We start from the raw sequence: 18122 nt of genomic DNA on the forward strand, positions 1-18122 counted from the left end.
ACAGTGTTAATAAATTAATGTTAGGAAGCCGAAGCTATAAAGAGGGTGATACAAAAATGAGATGTAATTAAAATGGAGAAATAGTGTTAAAGTAATTAGTGTGTGAAAAGTGTTAATAGGATGTAAAGGTATGCCACACTTAAGCCATCCAGCTCAGCCAGTACAGAGGCACCACACCTCACACCTCCATTACTCCAATCTGGGTCTATGATTAACCAGCTGGGGGCCACATGATAATGGCTTCCTACTTAAATATATCTAAGCTAAGAGCTACCTACCTTGGAGCAACCCCATAATGCTCCATATGGCATGTCAGGGCCTGCACCTCCTCCTAATGCAGGAACCTCTCTGCCTCTCACAACAGACATATATAGTTTGGTAGATGCTCAATTAGCTTAGTGATATCATTCAGGAGCTTGAAAGGGAGGGGAATTTCTGAGCAAGAAAAAAAGGCATTTTGTTTCCCCCAGCACACTGAATGATAACAGTAACCAGATGTAAATCCCACATAATAATAGAATTCAGAGTTCTTCGTTACATATATTTGCGCAAATGTATGGTTAAGCCCCAAAGCCGCACCAAGGCGTCTCTGTATATTTGGGGTCCCTAGCGCTATATCTAGGTGCAGGGTGTGGCACCCCAAAATACCAGCATAAGCCAGAAGGCCCATGGCAGCATACCAGTGAAAAAACTATAGTGTTAATAAATTAATGTTAGGAAGCCGAAGCTATGAAGAGGGTGATACAAAAATGAGATGTAATTAAAATAGAGAAATAGTGTTAAAGTAATTAGTGTGTGAAAAGTGTTAATAGAATGTAAAGGTATGCCACACTTTAGCCATCCAGCTCAGCCAGTCCAGAGGCACCACAACTCACACCTCCATTACCCCAATCTGGGTCTAATATTAACCAGCAGGGAGCCACATGATAATGGCATCCTACTCTCTGCCTCTCACAACAGACATATATAGTGCTGCCATGGGCCTTCTGGCTTATGCTGGTATTTTAGGGACCCCAAATATACAGAGACGCCTTGATGCGGCTTTGGGGCTTAACCATACATTTGCGCAAATATATGTAACGAAGATCTCTGAATTCTATTATTATGTGGGATTTACATCTGGTTACTGTTATCATTCAGTGTGCTGGAGGAAACAAAATGCCTTTTTTTCTTGCTCAGAAAAACCCCTCCCTTTCAAGCACCTGAATGATATCACTAAGCTAATTGAGCATCTACCACTATATATGTCTGTTGTGAGAGGCAGAGAGGTTCCTGCATTAGGAGGAGGTGCAGGCCCTGACATGCCATATGGAGCCTTATGGGGTTGCTCCAAGGTAGGTAGCTCTTAGCTTAGATATATTTAAGTAGGGAGCCATTATCATGTGGCTCCCTGCTGGTTAATCATAGACCCAGATTGGGGTAATGGAGGTGTGGTGCCTCTGGACTGGCTGAGCTGGATGGTTTAAGTGTGGCATACCTTTACATTCTATTAACACTTTTCACACACTAATTACTTTAACACTATTTCTTCATTTTAATTACATCTCATTTTTGTATCACCCTCTTCATAGCTTCGGCTTCCTAACATTAATTTATTAACACTATAGTTTTTTCACTGGTATGCTGCCATGGGCCTTCTGGCTTATGCTGGTATTTTGGGGTGCCACACCCTGCACTTAGATATAGCGCTAGGGACCCCAAATATACAGAGACGCCTTGGTGCGGCTTTGGGGCTTAACCATACATTTGCGCAAATATATGTAACGAAGAACTCTGAATTCTATTATTATGTGGGATTTACATCTGGTTACTGTTATCATTCAGTGTGCTGGGGGAAACAAAATGCCTTTTTTTTCTTGCTCAGAAATACCACTCCCTTTCAAGCACCTGAATGATATCACTAAGCTAATTGAGCATCTACCAAACTATATAAGTTTTGTAGACTTGTACCATACATTTCCTCCTTAATTTCATTAAAAAACTTTTATTTTTGAATAAGCATTCAGATTGTCGTTGTGTATAGATATTCGTGTTACTGTGTTATTTCTGGAATACACTATAGTTTTTCTTCTAGTGTCAATTTGTTGAGATTTATCCCTAAACGTACACATTCCCCACTTATATTGTCAATTTTTCTTTTGTCTTTTATGCATTAAGGTCGGTGGCTGGAACATTTCCAGTAATTGGCGTGGTGAGAACTTTATGGCTATGCTGAAGACTGTCTCAGGGACCTACCGGGCAACCCCATTTTTCAGTGTCTTTGTAAGCGCAGACTCCAAGAGCTCAAACAGCAACATAATCCAGGTATATATGCTAGTGAGACAAGATGAGAATGCAAAAGGTCAGTAGTTAAGAACAAAGGAGGTGATAAGGATTGCAAATGCAAAGCTGCTTGCAGTAGCTTTGCAATTGCAGTCCTTAGCAATGCAAATGCAGGAGGAGGTGCATACCACCTCCTCCCTGCATTTGCGATGTGATCGCATGTCAGATTCTCAGATGAACATCGCAACCATTAGTAGCGATGTGCATCTGTGACAGCAGGATAGGTAATCTTAAGCTTTCTCAGCCTTGCTGTCGCGTGTGTACACGCCCGCCCAGTTCATGACGTCAGTCCCCGATGGATCGGCCAGTGTGTATGCTCAACACACTGCCCGATCCGTCCATAGATATATCTGCCGATCAATTGATCTGCAGATATATCTATCAGTGTGTACCCACCTTTAGTTCTGTCTTTGCTGTCAATAAGAAAAACAAAACAAATAACAAGGTCTGTATAGGAAAATACAGGAAACGGTTAAGATAACGCCGCATGGGATCCTGGCAATCACAATGCCGACGCCGGAATCCCGCACTGCGGTACAATGCCGGCGCTGGAATACCAGTGAGACAGGGTATTCTCCCTCTGTGGGTGTCCACGACACCCATAGAGGGAGAATATAACCTGCGGTGAGTGCATTGAGCCACAGTGCCCGCAGCATGGCAAGCGCAGCGAACCCGCAAGGGGCTTACTAGTGCTCGCCCCGCTGCCGGCATACTGGTGGCCGGGATGCCGCTATCGGTATACTGACAGCCTGCATCCTGGCTATCGTTATTTCATACTCAACATGAAATACAATAAAACTGCAATAAATCTAATAAAGTAATTTACGGTAGTATACCTCCTGGCAGACAATAATAAACTGTATAAAGAGACCAAAATGTTGTCTTCAGCTTTGGTAAGAATATCCACTATGTGTTTAAAAGTCATTCCATTTACATTTATTATATAATTCATTTGTTTGAAAAATCAGTGTTACATGTGCATGTAATGCATTCCATTACAACTTTGTTGGATCTTCTTTATTTCCAGTGTTCCATCTGGAGGTTAGGGATTTGCCTATGCAATCCCCCAATGGCTGCTTGACATTTATCACGTATTTCATTACACATATGCCACATATGCCACTGACTGGAAGAGTCTTATGTGGATTGTTCCAAAATATAATTTTTTAAGCTTAAATGATAAACACTCATAGGTGATCGGTATTTTGCTAAAATCACAGACAGCCGGTTATTGCGATGTTATTGCATTGTGCGCGTGGGTGGTCACAATGGTCCGCATCCCTGAAGGATGCATTTGCAATGTGATTGACAGGCTGCAGGTGGTCGGGGGCGTCGACGCGGCGTTGATGGGGAGTGGTGCAGGAAACTCAGGCATGCCATGGGCGTTTTGGGGGCGGCTGGATGACGTTGCCTGCGTTTCCTGCAACGGGAAACATGGCAGTGGTGTGCTTGCATACACAGCCTGGCTGCGCATGCAGGGGTCTACCTCTATTTCCCAGGTTTTGTGATGCGATCGCAATTTCATTTTGATCGCATCGCAAGACAGCGCTACTGTGCAGATTTGCCCTGTGCTGGGTGGCCCCAGTATGCGATTTTATCAGTAGCAGTCTTGCTATTTTAGCAAAACTGCTACTGAGTCTGAATAATCACCTATGTTTGGAGAAACCAAATATTACATTTCAATATAAGAAACTTATGCCAATTATGGAAGACGCTGGTGGCAGTATCATGGTTTGGGGCTGTTTTGCGGGATGGTATCAATATCCCGGCGGTTGAAATACTGGTGGTCAGAATGTTCTCCAGACATTCAAAATCCCAATGGTTTCCAGTGAGTATTTTAACGCTAATACTAACACTAACCCCCCTCCCGCAGCCTAACCCTAACCATCCCTTCCCACAGCCTAACCCTAACCACCCTCCCTGCAGCCTAAACTTAAGCCGCCACCCCCCGCAGTGTCTAACCCTAACCCCAGTACTTACCGTCGGGATATGATGGGATGCCATGGAGGCATTCTGACTGTCGGAATTTCAATCGATGGGATCTGGACCGCATCCCTGTTTTGCTGCCATGGGACCAGTATAGCTTACCATAATTAATAGGACAATAAAACCTACCCTAAGCAGAAGTCAATGTACAAATATATAGAAGCAGAAGATTCTTGTGTTTTGGAAGCATCTAGTCCAGACGTAAGTACAATAGAAATCCAGTAGATGAAGCAGTTCTATATGGAGGAAAGAGACAAAGGGCCAAATTCAGAACTGATCGCACCTCTGCGAATTTGCAGAGGTTTGCGATCGGATAGTCTTGGCCCAGTCAGAGTGAAAATCTGCTGCGTGCAAGTCTGCTTAGGCCATGCGAAAAGCTTTGCATACGCCGGTAACTGCAAATCTGTTCGCAACTAACTCTCCATCAAAGGATTTTTCCAGTCTGTGCTGTCTGTGCGTAGCCCAGGACTTACTCCTACAGTGCAAAAAAAAACACGCTGATCGGGCCAGAGCTTACATCACATACCCTCCTTGAAAACTATTGGGAACGCTTGCGTTTTTCCTGACACTCCCAGAAAATTGCCAGTTACCACCCCCAAACGTTCACTTCCTGTCACTCAATCTGCATACACCTAGCGATCAGAAAAGATGCAGGATTTTTTCGCAGTTTGGCCTCGCGTCTGCGCATTACGATCCGTACGCTGTGATCAGGTCTGAATTGGGCCCAATATTTTGCCAAGCCGATGTACAGGCTGATCAACGCTTACTATAAACATTTGATTGAGGTCATTACTGCTTAAGGGCATTACACCAGTTACTTAATATTTGGCTCGATTAAATAACAAATAAGTAATTTTCTCTGACGTCCTAGTGGATGCTGGGAACTCCGTAAGGACCATGGGGAATAGCGGGCTCCGAAGGAGGCTGGGCACTCTAGAAAGATCTTAGACTACCTGGTGTGCACTGGCTCCTCCCACTATGACCCTCCTCCAAGCCTCAGTTAGATTTCGTGCCCGGACGAGGTTGGATGCACACTAGGGGCTCTCCTGAGCTCTTAGAAAGTAATAGTTTTAGATTTTTTTATCTTCAGTGAGACCTGCTGGCAACAGGCTCACTGCAGCGAGGGACTAAGGGGAGAAAAAGCGAACTCGCCTGCTTGCAGCCGGATTGGGCTTCTTAGGCTACTGGACACCATTAGCTCCAGAGGGATCGACCGCAGGCCCAGCCTTGATGTTCGGTCCCGGAGCCGCGCCGCTGTCCCCCTTACAGAGCCAGAAGCAAGAAGATGGTCCGGAAAATCGGCGGCATGAAGACTCTGTCTTCACCAAGGTAGCGCACAGCACTGCAGCTGTGCGCCATTGCTCCTCTCACACACTTCACACTCCGGTCACTGAGGGTGCAGGGCGCTGGGGGGGGGCGCCCTGAGGCAGCAATAAAAACACCTTGGCTGGCTAAAATACCTCAATATATAGCCCCAGGGGCTATATATGAGGTAAATACCCCTGCCAGAATTCCATAAAAAGCGGGAGAATAGGCCGCAAAAAAGGGGCGGAGCCTATCTCCTCAGCACACTGGCGCCATTTTTCCCTCACAGCTCCGCTGGAAGGAAGCTCCCTGGCTCTTCCCTGCAATCTACAGTACCAGTAAGAGGGAAAAGAGAGGGGGGGGCATTAAATTTGGCAGTATATATATATTTTATTGAAAAGCAGCTATTAGGGACATAACTCAGTTAGTCCCTGTATATATATAGCGCTCTGGTGTGTGCTGGCATACTCTTACTCTGTCCCCCCAAAGGGCTTTTTGTGGGTCCTGTCCTCTGTTTGAGCATTCCCTGTGTGTGTGGAGTGTGTCGGTACGGCTGTGTCGACATGTTTGAGGAGGATAATGATGTGGAGGGGGAACAGATGCCTTTAGCAGGGATGTCACCCCCTGGGGGGCAGACACCTGAGTGGATGAGTTTATGGCAGGAAATGAGTGCACGTATAGACTCCTTACATAAAAAATTTGACGACATGCCGACTGTGGGACAGCCGAGTCTTCAGCTCGTGCCTGTCCAGGTGTCTCAAAAGTCATCAGGGGCTCTGAAACGCCCGCTATCTCAGATGGCACAAGTAGATGTCGACACGGATACTGACACCAGTGTCGACGACGATGAGTCAAATTTAATGCCCGTTAAGGCCATTCACTGCATGATTGAGGCAATGAAAGAGGTGTTAAATATTTCTGATTTACATCCAGGTACCACAAAAAAGGGTATTATGTTTGGGGAGAAAAAACTACCTGTAGTTTTTCCCCCGTCAGATGAATTAAATGAAGTGTGTGAAGAAGCGTGGGCTTCCCCTGATAAGAAATTGGTAATTCCTAAGAAGATACTAATGGCGTTCCCTTTCCCGCCAGAGGATAGGTTACGTTGGGAAACACCCCCTAGGATGGATAAAGCGCTCACACGTTTGTCTAAAAAGGTGGCACTACCGTCCCAGGATACGGCCGCCCTTAAGGAACCTGCTGATAGAAAGCAGGAGGCGATCCTGAAGTCTGTATATACACACTCAGGCATTATACTTAGACCAGCTATTGCGTCAGCATGGATGTGCAGTGCTGCCGCTGCATGGTCAGATAAACTGTCAGAAAATATTGACACATTAGACAGAGACACGATTCTGCTAACAATTGACCATATCAAAGACTCAGTCTTATACATGAGAGATGCACAGAGGGAAATCTGCCGGCTGGCATCTAAAGTAAGTGCATTATCCATCTCTGCTAGGAGATGCTTATGGACTCGCCAGTGGACTGGAGATGCAGATTCCAAAAGGCACATGGAAGTTTTGCCTTATAAAGGGGAGGAATTATTTGGGGATGGCCTCTCCGACCTAGTTTCCATAGCAACGTCTGGGAAGTCAGCATTTTTACCCCATGTCCCCTCACAGCCTAAGAAGGCGCCATTTTATCAGGTTCAGTCCTTTCGGACCCAGAAAAACAAGCGGGGAAAAGGAGGGTCTTTTCTGTCTAGAGGCAGAGGTAGGGGAAAAAGGCTGCAGCAAACAGCAGGTTCCCAGGAACAAAAGTCCTCCCCCGCTTCCTCTTCCAAGTCCGCCGCATGACGGTGGGGCTCCACAGGCGGAGCCAGGTACGGTGGGGGCCCGCCTCATGAATTTCAGCGATCAGTGGGCTCGCTCACAGGTGGATCCCTGGATCCTTCAAATAGTATCTCAGGGATACAAGCTGGAATTCGAGGCGGCTCCACCCCACCGGTTCCTAAAATCTGCCTTGCCGATTGCTCCCTCAGACAGGGAGGCGGTGCTAGCAGCGATTCACAAGCTGTATTCCCAGCAGGTGATAATCAGGGTACCCCTACTTCAACAAGGCCGGGGTTACTATTCCACACTATTTGTGGTGCCGAAACCGGACGGTTCGGTGAGACCCATTTTAAATTTGAAATCCTTGAACACATACATAAAAAAATTCAAGTTCAAGATGGAATCGCTCAGGGCGGTTATTGCAAGCCTGGACGAGGGGGATTACATGGTATCCCTGGACATCAAGGATGCTTACCTGCATGTCCCCATTTACCATCCTCACCAGGAGTATATCAGATTTGTGGTACAGGATTGCCATTACCAATTCCAGACGCTGCCGTTTGGACTCTCCACGGCACCGAGGGTATTTACCAAGGTTATGGCGGAAATGATGATACTCCTTCGAAAAAAGGGAGTTTTAATTATCCCATACTTGGACGATCTCCTAATAAAGGCACGATCCAAGGAACAGTTGTTAGTGGGAGTAGCACTATCTCAGGAAGTGCTGCGCCAGCACGGCTGGATTCTGAATATCCCAAAGTCACAGCTGGTCCCCACGACACGTCTAATGTTCCTGGGAATGATTCTGGACACAGTCCAGAAAAAAGTGTTTCTCCCGGAGGAGAGAGCCAGGGAGTTGTCTTCTCTAGTCAGAGACCTCCTAAAACCAAAACAGGTATCGGTGCATCACTGCACGCGGGTCCTGGGAAAGATGGTAGCTTCTTACGAAGCAATTCCATTCGGCAGGTTCCATGCCAGAATTTTTCAGTGGGACCTGTTGGACAAGTGGTCCGGATCGCATCTTCAGATGCATCGCTTGATAACCCTGTCCCCAAGAACCAGGGTGTCTCTTCTGTGGTGGCTGCAGAGTGCTCATCTTCTGGAGGGCCGCAGATTCGGCATACAGGACTGGGTCCTGGTGACCACGGATGCCAGCCTACGAGGCTGGGGGGCAGTCACAAAGGGAAGAAACTTCCAAGGACTATGGTCAAGTCAGGAGACTGCCCTTCACATAAATATTCTGGAACTAAGGGCCATTTACAATGCCCTAAGTCAAGCAAAATCCCTGCTCCTACACCAGCCGGTGCTGATCCAGTCAGACAACATCACGGCAGTCGCCCATGTGAATCGACAGGGCGGCACAAGAAGCAGGATGGCAATGGCAGAAGCCACAAGAATTCTCCGATGGGCGGAGAATCATGTACTTGCACTGTCAGCAGTGTTCATCCCGGGAGTGGACAACTGGGAAGCAGACTTTCTCAGCAGGCACGACCTCCACCCGGGAGAGTGGGGACTTCATCCAGAAGTCTTCCAAATGATTGTAAATCAATGGGGTCGTCCACAGGTGGACATGATGGCGTCCCGCCTAAACAAAAAACTAGAGAGGTATTGCGCCAGGTCAAGAGACCCTCAGGCGATAGCTGTGGACGCTCTAGTGACACCGTGGGTGTACCGGTCAGTTTATGTGTTCCCTCCTCTACCTCTCATACCAAAGGTATTGAGAATACTAAGAAAGCGAGGAGTAAACACAATTCTCGTGGTTCCGGATTGGCCAAGAAGAGCGTGGTACCCGGAACTTCAAGAGATGATCTCAGAGGACCCGTGGTCTCTGCCGCTCAGACAAGACCTGCTACAGCAGGGGCCCTGTCTGTTCCAAGACTTACCGCGGCTGCGTTTGACGGCATGGCGGTTGAACGCCGGATCCTGAAGGAAAAGGGCATTCCGGAGGAAGTCATTCCTACGCTTATTAAAGCCAGGAAAGAGGTCACAGCAACTCATTATCACCGCATATGGCGGAAGTATGTTGCATGGTGTGAGGCCGAAAAGGCCCCAACGGAGGAATTTCAACTAGGTTGATTTCTGCATTTCCTGCAAGCAGGAGTAAATATGGGCCTAAAACTGGGCTCCATTAAGGTACAGATCTTGGCTCTGTCGATTTTCTTTCAAAAAGAACTAGCTTCAGTACCTGAAGTTCAGACATTTGTTAAAGGAGTGCTGCATATTCAGCCCCCGTTTGTGCCCTCTGTGGCACCTTGGGATCTCAACGTGGTGTTGAGTTTCTTAAAATCACATTGGTTTGAACCACTAAAAAACGTGGATCTGAAATATCTCACGTGGAAGGTGGTTATGTTATTGGCCTTGGCTTCTGCCAGGCGAGTATCAGAATTGGCGGCTTTGTCCTGTAAAAGCCCTTATCTGATTTTCCATATGGATAGGGCAGAATTGAGGACTCGTCCCCAGTTTCTCCCAAAGGTGGTGTCAGCGTTTCACCTGAACCAGCCTATTGTGGTGCCTGCGGCTACTAGGGACTTGGAGGACTCCAAGTTGCTAGACGTTGTCAGGGCACTGAAAATATATGTTTCCAGAACGGCTAGAGTCAGAAAATCTGACTCGCTGTTTATCCTATATGCACCCAACAAGCTGGGTGCTCCTGCTTCTAAGCAGACTATTGCTCGTTGGATTTGTAATACAATTCAGCTTGCACATTCTGTGGCAGGCCTGCCACAGCCAAAATCTGTCAATGCCCATTCCACAAGGAAGGTGGGCTCATCTTGGGCGGCTGCCCGAGGGGTCTCGGCTTTACAACTTTGCCGAGCTGCTACTTGGTCAGGGGCAAACACATTTGCAAAATTCTATAAATTTGATACCCTGGCTGAGGAGGACCTGGAGTTCTCTCATTCGGTGTTGCAGAGTCATCCGCACTCTCCCGCCCGTTTGGGAGCTTTGGTATAATCCCCATGGTCCTTATGGAGTTCCCAGCATCCACTAGGACGTCAGAGAAAATAAGAATTTACTCACCGGTAATTCTATTTCTCTGACGTCCTAGTGGATGCTGGGAACTCCGTAAGGACCATGGGGAATAGCGGGCTCCGAAGGAGGCTGGGCACTCTAGAAAGATCTTAGACTACCTGGTGTGCACTGGCTCCTCCCACTATGACCCTCCTCCAAGCCTCAGTTAGATTTCGTGCCCGGCCGAGGTTGGATGCACACTAGGGGCTCTCCTGAGCTCTTAGAAAGTAATAGTCTTAGATTTTTTTATTTTCAGTGAGACCTGCTGGCAACAGGCTCACTGCAGCGAGGGACTAAGGGGAGAAGAAGCGAACTCGCCTGCTTGCAGCCGGATTGGGCTTCTTAGGCTACTGGACACCATTAGCTCCAGAGGGATCGACCGCAGGCCCAGCCTTGATGTTCGGTCCCGGAGCCGCGCCGCCGTCCCCCTTACAGAGCCAGAAGCAAGAAGATGGTCCGGAAAATCGGCGGCATGAAGACTCTGTCTTCACCAAGGTAGCGCACAGCACTGCAGCTGTGCGCCATTGCTCCTCTCACACACTTCACACTCCGGTCACTGAGGGTGCAGGGCGCTGGGGGGGGGGGCGCCCTGAGGCAGCAATAAAAACACCTTGGCTGGCTAAAATACCTCAATATATAGCCCCAGGCATGGCCGGATTAACAATGGGGCGGATGGAGCTGCAGCTCCAAGCCCCCCATTGAAAATAGGCCCACAGAGTGCAGTGCAGGCAGTGGCCAGTGCTGACAGAAAAAAAAAAAAAATTTCCAGTCAGCACATACAGCAGCTCACTCACTCTCTCCTTCGGCTGCCCATTCACCCCCACCCCCACCCCAAACTGGTCAGCCAGTGTTCCGACCGCTTCTTGTCACAAGGGGGCGGGGCTTCGGACGAGCAAGGGGCGGGGTTTCGGACGGGCAAGGGGCGGGGCCACGCAAATAGTTCCGAGACAGCAGCCTCCTGTCAAGACCCTTCCCCTCTTGCATGAGGCATGTTAATGTTGGGAAGCTGCAGCAGGAGTGGTATGCTGCAGCAAAAGCAATTATGTTTTGATGTGCGAGGGGGCGGGGCTTCGGATGGGTATGGGGACGGAGCCTCTGAGATATCTCCGAGGCTCCGCCCCCGAACCGATCCGAAGCTCCGCCCACTTGTCCATCAAAACGTAAATGTTTTTGCTGCAGCATACCACTCCTGCTGCAGCTTCCCAACAATAACATGCCTCATGCAAGAGGGAAGGGTCTGTGCAGGAGGCTGCTGCAGTGCTGTCTTTTAGGAGAGCTGGGTCCCTGGATGTCAGAGCTGAGGGGGCATGCAAAACCATGTGAGTAGCAGCCCACACCAGGCCCTGAGGTCTCCTATGTAAGTGGTGTCTATGTCAGTAAGTCTTGGGGGTGATTTGTGTGTGTGTGTGTCGCTACGTAAGTAGTGTCTGTCAGTAAGTAGTGTCGGTGTCAGTGTGTGTTTCAGTAAGGGGTTCACTACGATATGCCGGCGGTCGGGCTCCCGGCGACCAGCATACCGGCGCCGGGAGCCCGACCGCCAGCTTACCGACAGTGTGGCGAGCGCAAATTAGCCCCTTGCGGGCTCGCTGCGCTCGCCACACTACGGGCACGGTGGCGCTTCGCGCGCCACACTATTTTATTCTCCCTCCAGGGGGGTCGTGGACCCCCACGAAGGAGAATAAGTGTCGGTATGCCGGCTGTCGGGATCCCGGCACCGGTATACTGTGCGCCGAGATCCCGTCAGTCGGCATACTGAAGACCACACGTCAGTAAGTAGTGTCAGTAAGTTTTGCATTGTGTCTGTGTCTAAGTTTTGTGTTGTGTCGTGTGTGTCAATATGTTTTGCATTGTGTGTGTGTTAGTCAGTCCTGCAAGTGTGGCGTACCATTAAGAATGTGTCCGCCAGTACGCCATACCCTCGCCACACTGTAAAACACCACCACCAAGCTCCTAGATCTTACTCGGAGGCGCCGCCAGCACCTTCTTCCTTTTCCAGGAAAAGGACTGCTGGGAGCATGAAGGTGATGTCATCACCCTCCCGCACCTGGCAGACAGACAGAGAAAAAGTGACGATGAGGGCCGGGCCAGCGGTGTGTGGGTGGTATTCAGTATACCAGTTGTTGGGATCCTGGCGCACAGTATACCGGCGCCGGAATCCCGACAACCGGCATACCGACACATTTTCTCCCTCTTGGGGGTCCACGAACACCCTGGAGAGAGGATAGCGTTGCGCTTAGGCGCGCCACTGTGCCCGCAGTGAGCCCGCAAGGGGCTCATTTGTGCTCGCCCTGCTGTCGGGAAGCCGGCAGTCTGGATCCCGGCGCCGGTATGCTGGCCGCCGGCAGCTCATACTACACCCCGGTGAGTAACTCTAATGGTCGGGACCCCTCCTCACAAGTACAATGAGGCGACACTCCCGAGTTTTGCTGATGCAGTAAGATTTATTGATCCAGAATCTTACTAAATAAATCTTACTGCACCAGCAAGACTCGGGAGTGCAGCCTCATTGTACTCTGTCCACAGCTTGAAAAACCGAAGGAGGGCACTGGAGCAAAAATTCACATTATAACAGGATGAGTGCTGGCTACACAGCTTACATATATTTTTTATTCTATAACAAGTGTCACATCCTGCTGTCCTTGTCTCTGTAGCCCGCAGGGACAGGCGGTGTCTCTGCCATGGATTCACATAATATATAACCACTCCACCTAGTGTCACATGGTCACATCCCTTAATGACATGTGACCACGCCCACAGCGCGCAGGCACTGTGTGCACCACTGGTGTCAGTAAGTAGTGTTTGTGTCAGTACATTTTGCATGGTGTCTGTGTCAGTAAGTTTTGTGTGTGTCAGTAAGTAGTGTCTGTCAGTAGGTTTTGTACTGTGTGTGTCAGTAAGTAGTGTCTGTCAGTAAGTGGTGGGTGTCTGTGTCAGTAATACCCCTTTCACATCGCAAAAATAACCTGGTATAGACTGGGTATATTGCTGGGTCGACACGTTCCGATGTGTGTTGTGAAAGGGGTCATGGGCGAATTCTGGATTGCCTGACCTGGTAATTCAACCCGGGAATAAAGAAGGGTTATTCCCGGGTTAAATACCAGGTCCGGTGCAGTGTGAATGGGTCACCCAGGTCGATGCAACCCGGGACCCGTTCACTGCATAGGGATGATCTCATCTCCCTGCGCTGCTTCCGCACCTGGTGCCAACTCCATCTCCGCCCACAGATGGCAACCCGAACCGGCAAATTGCCGGGTCAGGTTGGTGGTGTGTAGGGTCAAATGCCAGGTCCCACCCAGGAATGGACCCATTTCCAATTCTCGGGTGGTACCCGGCATTGTGATGTGAGAGCGGTATAAGTATTGTGTTGTGTGTGTGTCAGTAAGTAGTGTCTGTGTCAGTAAGTTTATCTGTGTTGTGCGTGTGTGTCAGTCAGTAATATCTATCAGTAAGTGGTGTCTGATACGGTAAGTTTTGTGTTGTGAGTGTGTGTGTTAGTAAATATTGTCTGTCAGTAAGTGGTGATTGTGTCAGTAAGCTTTGTGTTTTGTGTGTGTGTCAGTAAGTAGTGTCTGTCAGTAAGTGTTGATTGTGTCACTCACATGGCATAGGCCACACACCCTAATTAGACCACACCCACACTGATCACACCCCCACATCACTAGTCACACCACCGCAGCGCTTGTCACATCTCCTGCCGAGGCACACAATAGGCCCTTCCTAAATTTCAGCTCCAGGCCCATATGGACCTTAATCTGGCACTGGCCCCAGGGGCTATATATGAGGTAAATACCCCTGCCAGAATTCCATAAAAAGCGGGAGAATAGGCCGCGAAAAGGGGGCGGAGCCTATCTCCTCAGCACACTGGCGCCATTTTTCCCTCACAGCTCCGCTGGAGGGAGGCTCCCTGGCTCTTCCCTGCAATCTACAGTACCAGTAAGAGGGAAAAGAGAGGGGGGGCATTAAATTTGGCAGTATATATATATTTTATTGAAAAGCAGCTATTAGGGACATAACTCAGGTAGTCCCTGTATATATATAGCGCTCTGGTGTGTGCTGGCATACTCTTACTCTGTCCCCCCAAAGGGCTTTTTGTGGGTCCTGTCCTCTGTTTGAGCGTTCCCTGTGTGTGTGGAGTGTGTCGGTACGGCTGTGTCGACATGTTTGAGGAGGATAATGATGTGGAGGGGGAGCAGATGCCTTTAGCAGGGATGTCACCCCCTGGGGGGCAGACACCTGAGTGGATGAGTTTATGGCAGGAAATGAGTGCACGTATAGACTCCTTACATAAAAAATTTGACGACATGCCGACTGTGGGACAGCCGAGTCTTCAGCTCGTGCCTGTCCAGGTGTCTCAAAAGTCATCAGGGGCTCTGAAACGCCCGCTATCTCAGATGGCACAAGTAGATGTCGACACGGATACTGACACCAGTGTCGACGACGATGAGTCAAATTTAATGCCCGTTAAGGCTACTCACTGCATGATTGAGGCAATGAAAGAGGTGTTAAATATTTCTGATTTACATCCAGGTACCACAAAAAAGGGTATTATGTTTGGGGAGAAAAAACTACCTGTAGTTTTTCCCCCGTCAGATGAATTAAATGAAGTGTGTGAAGAAGCGTGGGCTTCCCCTGATAAGAAATTGGTAATTCCTAAGAAGATACTAATGGCGTTCCCTTTCCCGCCAGAGGATAGGTTACATTGGGAAACACCCCCTAGGGTGGATAAAGCGCTCACACGTTTGTCTAAAAAGGTGGCACTACCGTCCCAGGATACGGCCGCCCTTAAGGAACCTGCTGATAGAAAGCAGGAGGCGATCCTGAAGTCTGTATATACACACTCAGGCATTATACTTAGACCAGTTATTGCGTCAGCATGGATGTGCAGTGCTGCCGCTGCGTGGTCAGATAAACTGTCAGAAAATATTGACACATTAGACAGAGACACGATTCTGCTAACAATTGACCATATCAAAGACTCAGTCTTATACATGAGAGATGCACAGAGGGAAATCTGCCGGCTGGCATCTAAAGTAAGTGCATTATCCATCTCTGCTAGGAGATGCTTATGGACTCGCCAGTGGACTGGAGATGCAGATTCCAAAAGGCATATGGAAGTTTTGCCTTATAAAGGGGAGGAATTATTTGGGGATGGTCTCTCCGACCTAGTTTCCACAGCAACGTCTGGGAAGTCAGCATTTTTACCCCATGTCCCCTCACAGCCTAAGAAGGCGCCATTTTATCAGGTTCAGTCCTTTCGGACCCAGAAAAACAAGCGGGGAAAAGGAGGGTCTTTTCTGTCTAGAGGCAGAGGTAGGGGAAAAAGGCTGCAGCAAACAGCAGGTTCCCAGGAACAAAAGTCCTCCCCCGCTTCCTCTTCCAAGTCCGCCGCATGACGGTGGGGCTCCACAGGCGGAGCCAGGTACGGTGGGGGCCCGCCTCATGAATTTCAGCGATCAGTGGGCTCGCTCACAGGTGGATCCCTGGATCCTTCAAATAGTATCTCAGGGATACAAGCTGGAATTCGAGGCGGCTCCACCCCACCGGTTCCTAAAATCTGCCTTGCCGATTGCTCCCTCAGACAGGGAGGCGGTGCTAGCAGCGATTCACAAGCTGTATTCCCAGCAGGTGATAATCAGGGTACCCCTACTTCAACAAGGCCGGGGTTACTATTCCACACTATTTGTGGTGCCGAAACCGGACGGTTCGGTGAGACCCATTTTAAATTTGAAATCCTTGAACACATACATAAAAAAATTCAAGTTCAAGATGGAATCGCTCAGGGCGGTTATTGCAAGCCTGGACGAGGGGGATTACATGGTATCCCTGGACATCAAGGATGCTTACCTGCATGTCCCCATTTACCATCCTCACCAGGAGTACCTCAGATTTGTGGTACAGGATTGCCATTACCAATTCCAGACGCTGCCGTTTGGACTCTCCACGGCACCGAGGGTATTTACCAAGGTTATGGCGGAAATGATGATACTCCTTCGAAAAAAGGGAGTTTTAATTATCCCATACTTGGACGATCTCCTAATAAAGGCACGATCCAAGGAACAGTTGTTAGTGGGAGTAGCACTATCTCAGGAAGTGCTGCGCCAGCACGGCTGGATTCTGAATATCCCAAAGTCACAGCTGGTCCCCACGACACGTCTAATGTTCCTGGGAATGATTCTGGACACAGTCCAGAAAAAAGTGTTTCTCCCGGAGGAGAAAGCCAGGGAGTTGTCTTCTCTAGTCAGAGACCTCCTAAAACCAAAACACGTATCGGTGCATCACTGCACGCGGGTCCTGGGAAAGATGGTAGCTTCTTACGAAGCAATTCCATTCGGCAGGTTCCATGCCAGAATTTTTCAGTGGGACCTGTTGGACAAGTGGTCCGGATCGCATCTTCAGATGCATCGCTTGATAACCCTGTCCCCAAGAACCAGGGTGTCTCTTCTGTGGTGGCTGCAGAGTGCTCATCTTCTGGAGGGCCGCAGATTCGGCATACAGGACTGGGTCCTGGTGACCACGGATGCCAGCCTACGAGGCTGGGGGGCAGTCACAAAGGGAAGAAACTTCCAAGGACTATGGTCAAGTCAGGAGACTGCCCTTCACATAAATATTCTGGAACTAAGGGCCATTTACAATGCCCTAAGTCAAGCAAAATCCCTGCTCCTACACCAGCCGGTGCTGATCCAGTCAGACAACATCACGGCAGTCGCCCATGTGAATCGACAGGGCGGCACAAGAAGCAGGATGGCAATGGCAGAAGCCACAAGAATTCTCCGATGGGCGGAGAATCATGTACTAGCACTGTCAGCAGTGTTCATCCCGGGAGTGGACAACTGGGAAGCAGACTTTCTCAGCAGGCACGACCTCCACCCGGGAGAGTGGGGACTTCATCCAGAAGTCTTCCAAATGATTGTAAATCAATGGGGTCGTCCACAGGTGGACATGATGGCGTCCCGCCTAAACAAAAAACTAGAGAGGTATTGCGCCAGGTCAAGAGACCCTCAGGTGATAGCTGTGGACGCTCTAGTGACACCGTGGGTGTACCGGTCAGTATATGTGTTCCCTCCTCTACCTCTCATACCAAAGGTATTGAGAATAATAAGAAAGCGAGGAGTAAACACAATTCTCGTGGTTCCGGATTGGCCAAGAAGAGCGTGGTACCCGGAACTTCAAGAGATGATCTCAGAGGACCCGTGGTCTCTGCCGCTCAGACAAGACCTGCTACAGCAGGGGCCCTGTCTGTTCCAAGACTTACCGCGGCTGCGTATGGCGGTTGAACGCCGGATCCTGAAGGAAAAGGGCATTCCGGAGGAAGTCATTCCTACGCTTATTAAAGCCAGGAAAGAGGTCACAGCAACTCATTATCACCGCATATGGCGGAAGTATGTTGCATGGTGTGAGGCCGAAAAGGCCCCAACGGAGGAATTTCAACTAGGTCGATTTCTGCATTTCCTGCAAGCAGGAGTAAATATGGGCCTAAAACTGGGCTCCATTAAGGTACAGATCTCGGCTCTGTCGATTTTCTTTCAAAAAGAACTAGCTTCAGTACCTGAAGTTCAGACATTTGTTAAAGGAGTGCTGCATATTCAGCCCCCGTTTGTGCCCCCTGTGGCACCTTGGGATCTCAACGTGGTGTTGAGTTTCTTAAAATCACATTGGTTTGAACCACTAAAAAACGTGGATCTGAAATATCTCACGTGGAAGGTGGTTATGTTATTGGCCTTGGCT

General features: G+C 49.0%; 1 protein-coding gene across 2 annotated transcripts in view; it reads left to right on the forward strand.

Annotated features, from left to right (window-relative positions):
- Positions 1–18122, forward strand: part of ECE2 (endothelin converting enzyme 2) — a 373266-nt gene that overhangs the window by 297263 nt on the left and 57881 nt on the right. For both annotated transcript variants that reach the window (XM_063916625.1, XM_063916624.1), the window contains exon 6: positions 2158–2304. In XM_063916625.1, coding sequence (XP_063772695.1) covers positions 2158–2304 — 147 coding nt within the window. The remainder of the gene's footprint in view (positions 1–2157; positions 2305–18122) is intronic.

The sequence above is a fragment of the Pseudophryne corroboree genome, chromosome 4 (assembly GCF_028390025.1).
Source record: "Pseudophryne corroboree isolate aPseCor3 chromosome 4, aPseCor3.hap2, whole genome shotgun sequence".
Classification (NCBI taxonomy): domain Eukaryota; kingdom Metazoa; phylum Chordata; class Amphibia; order Anura; family Myobatrachidae; genus Pseudophryne; species Pseudophryne corroboree.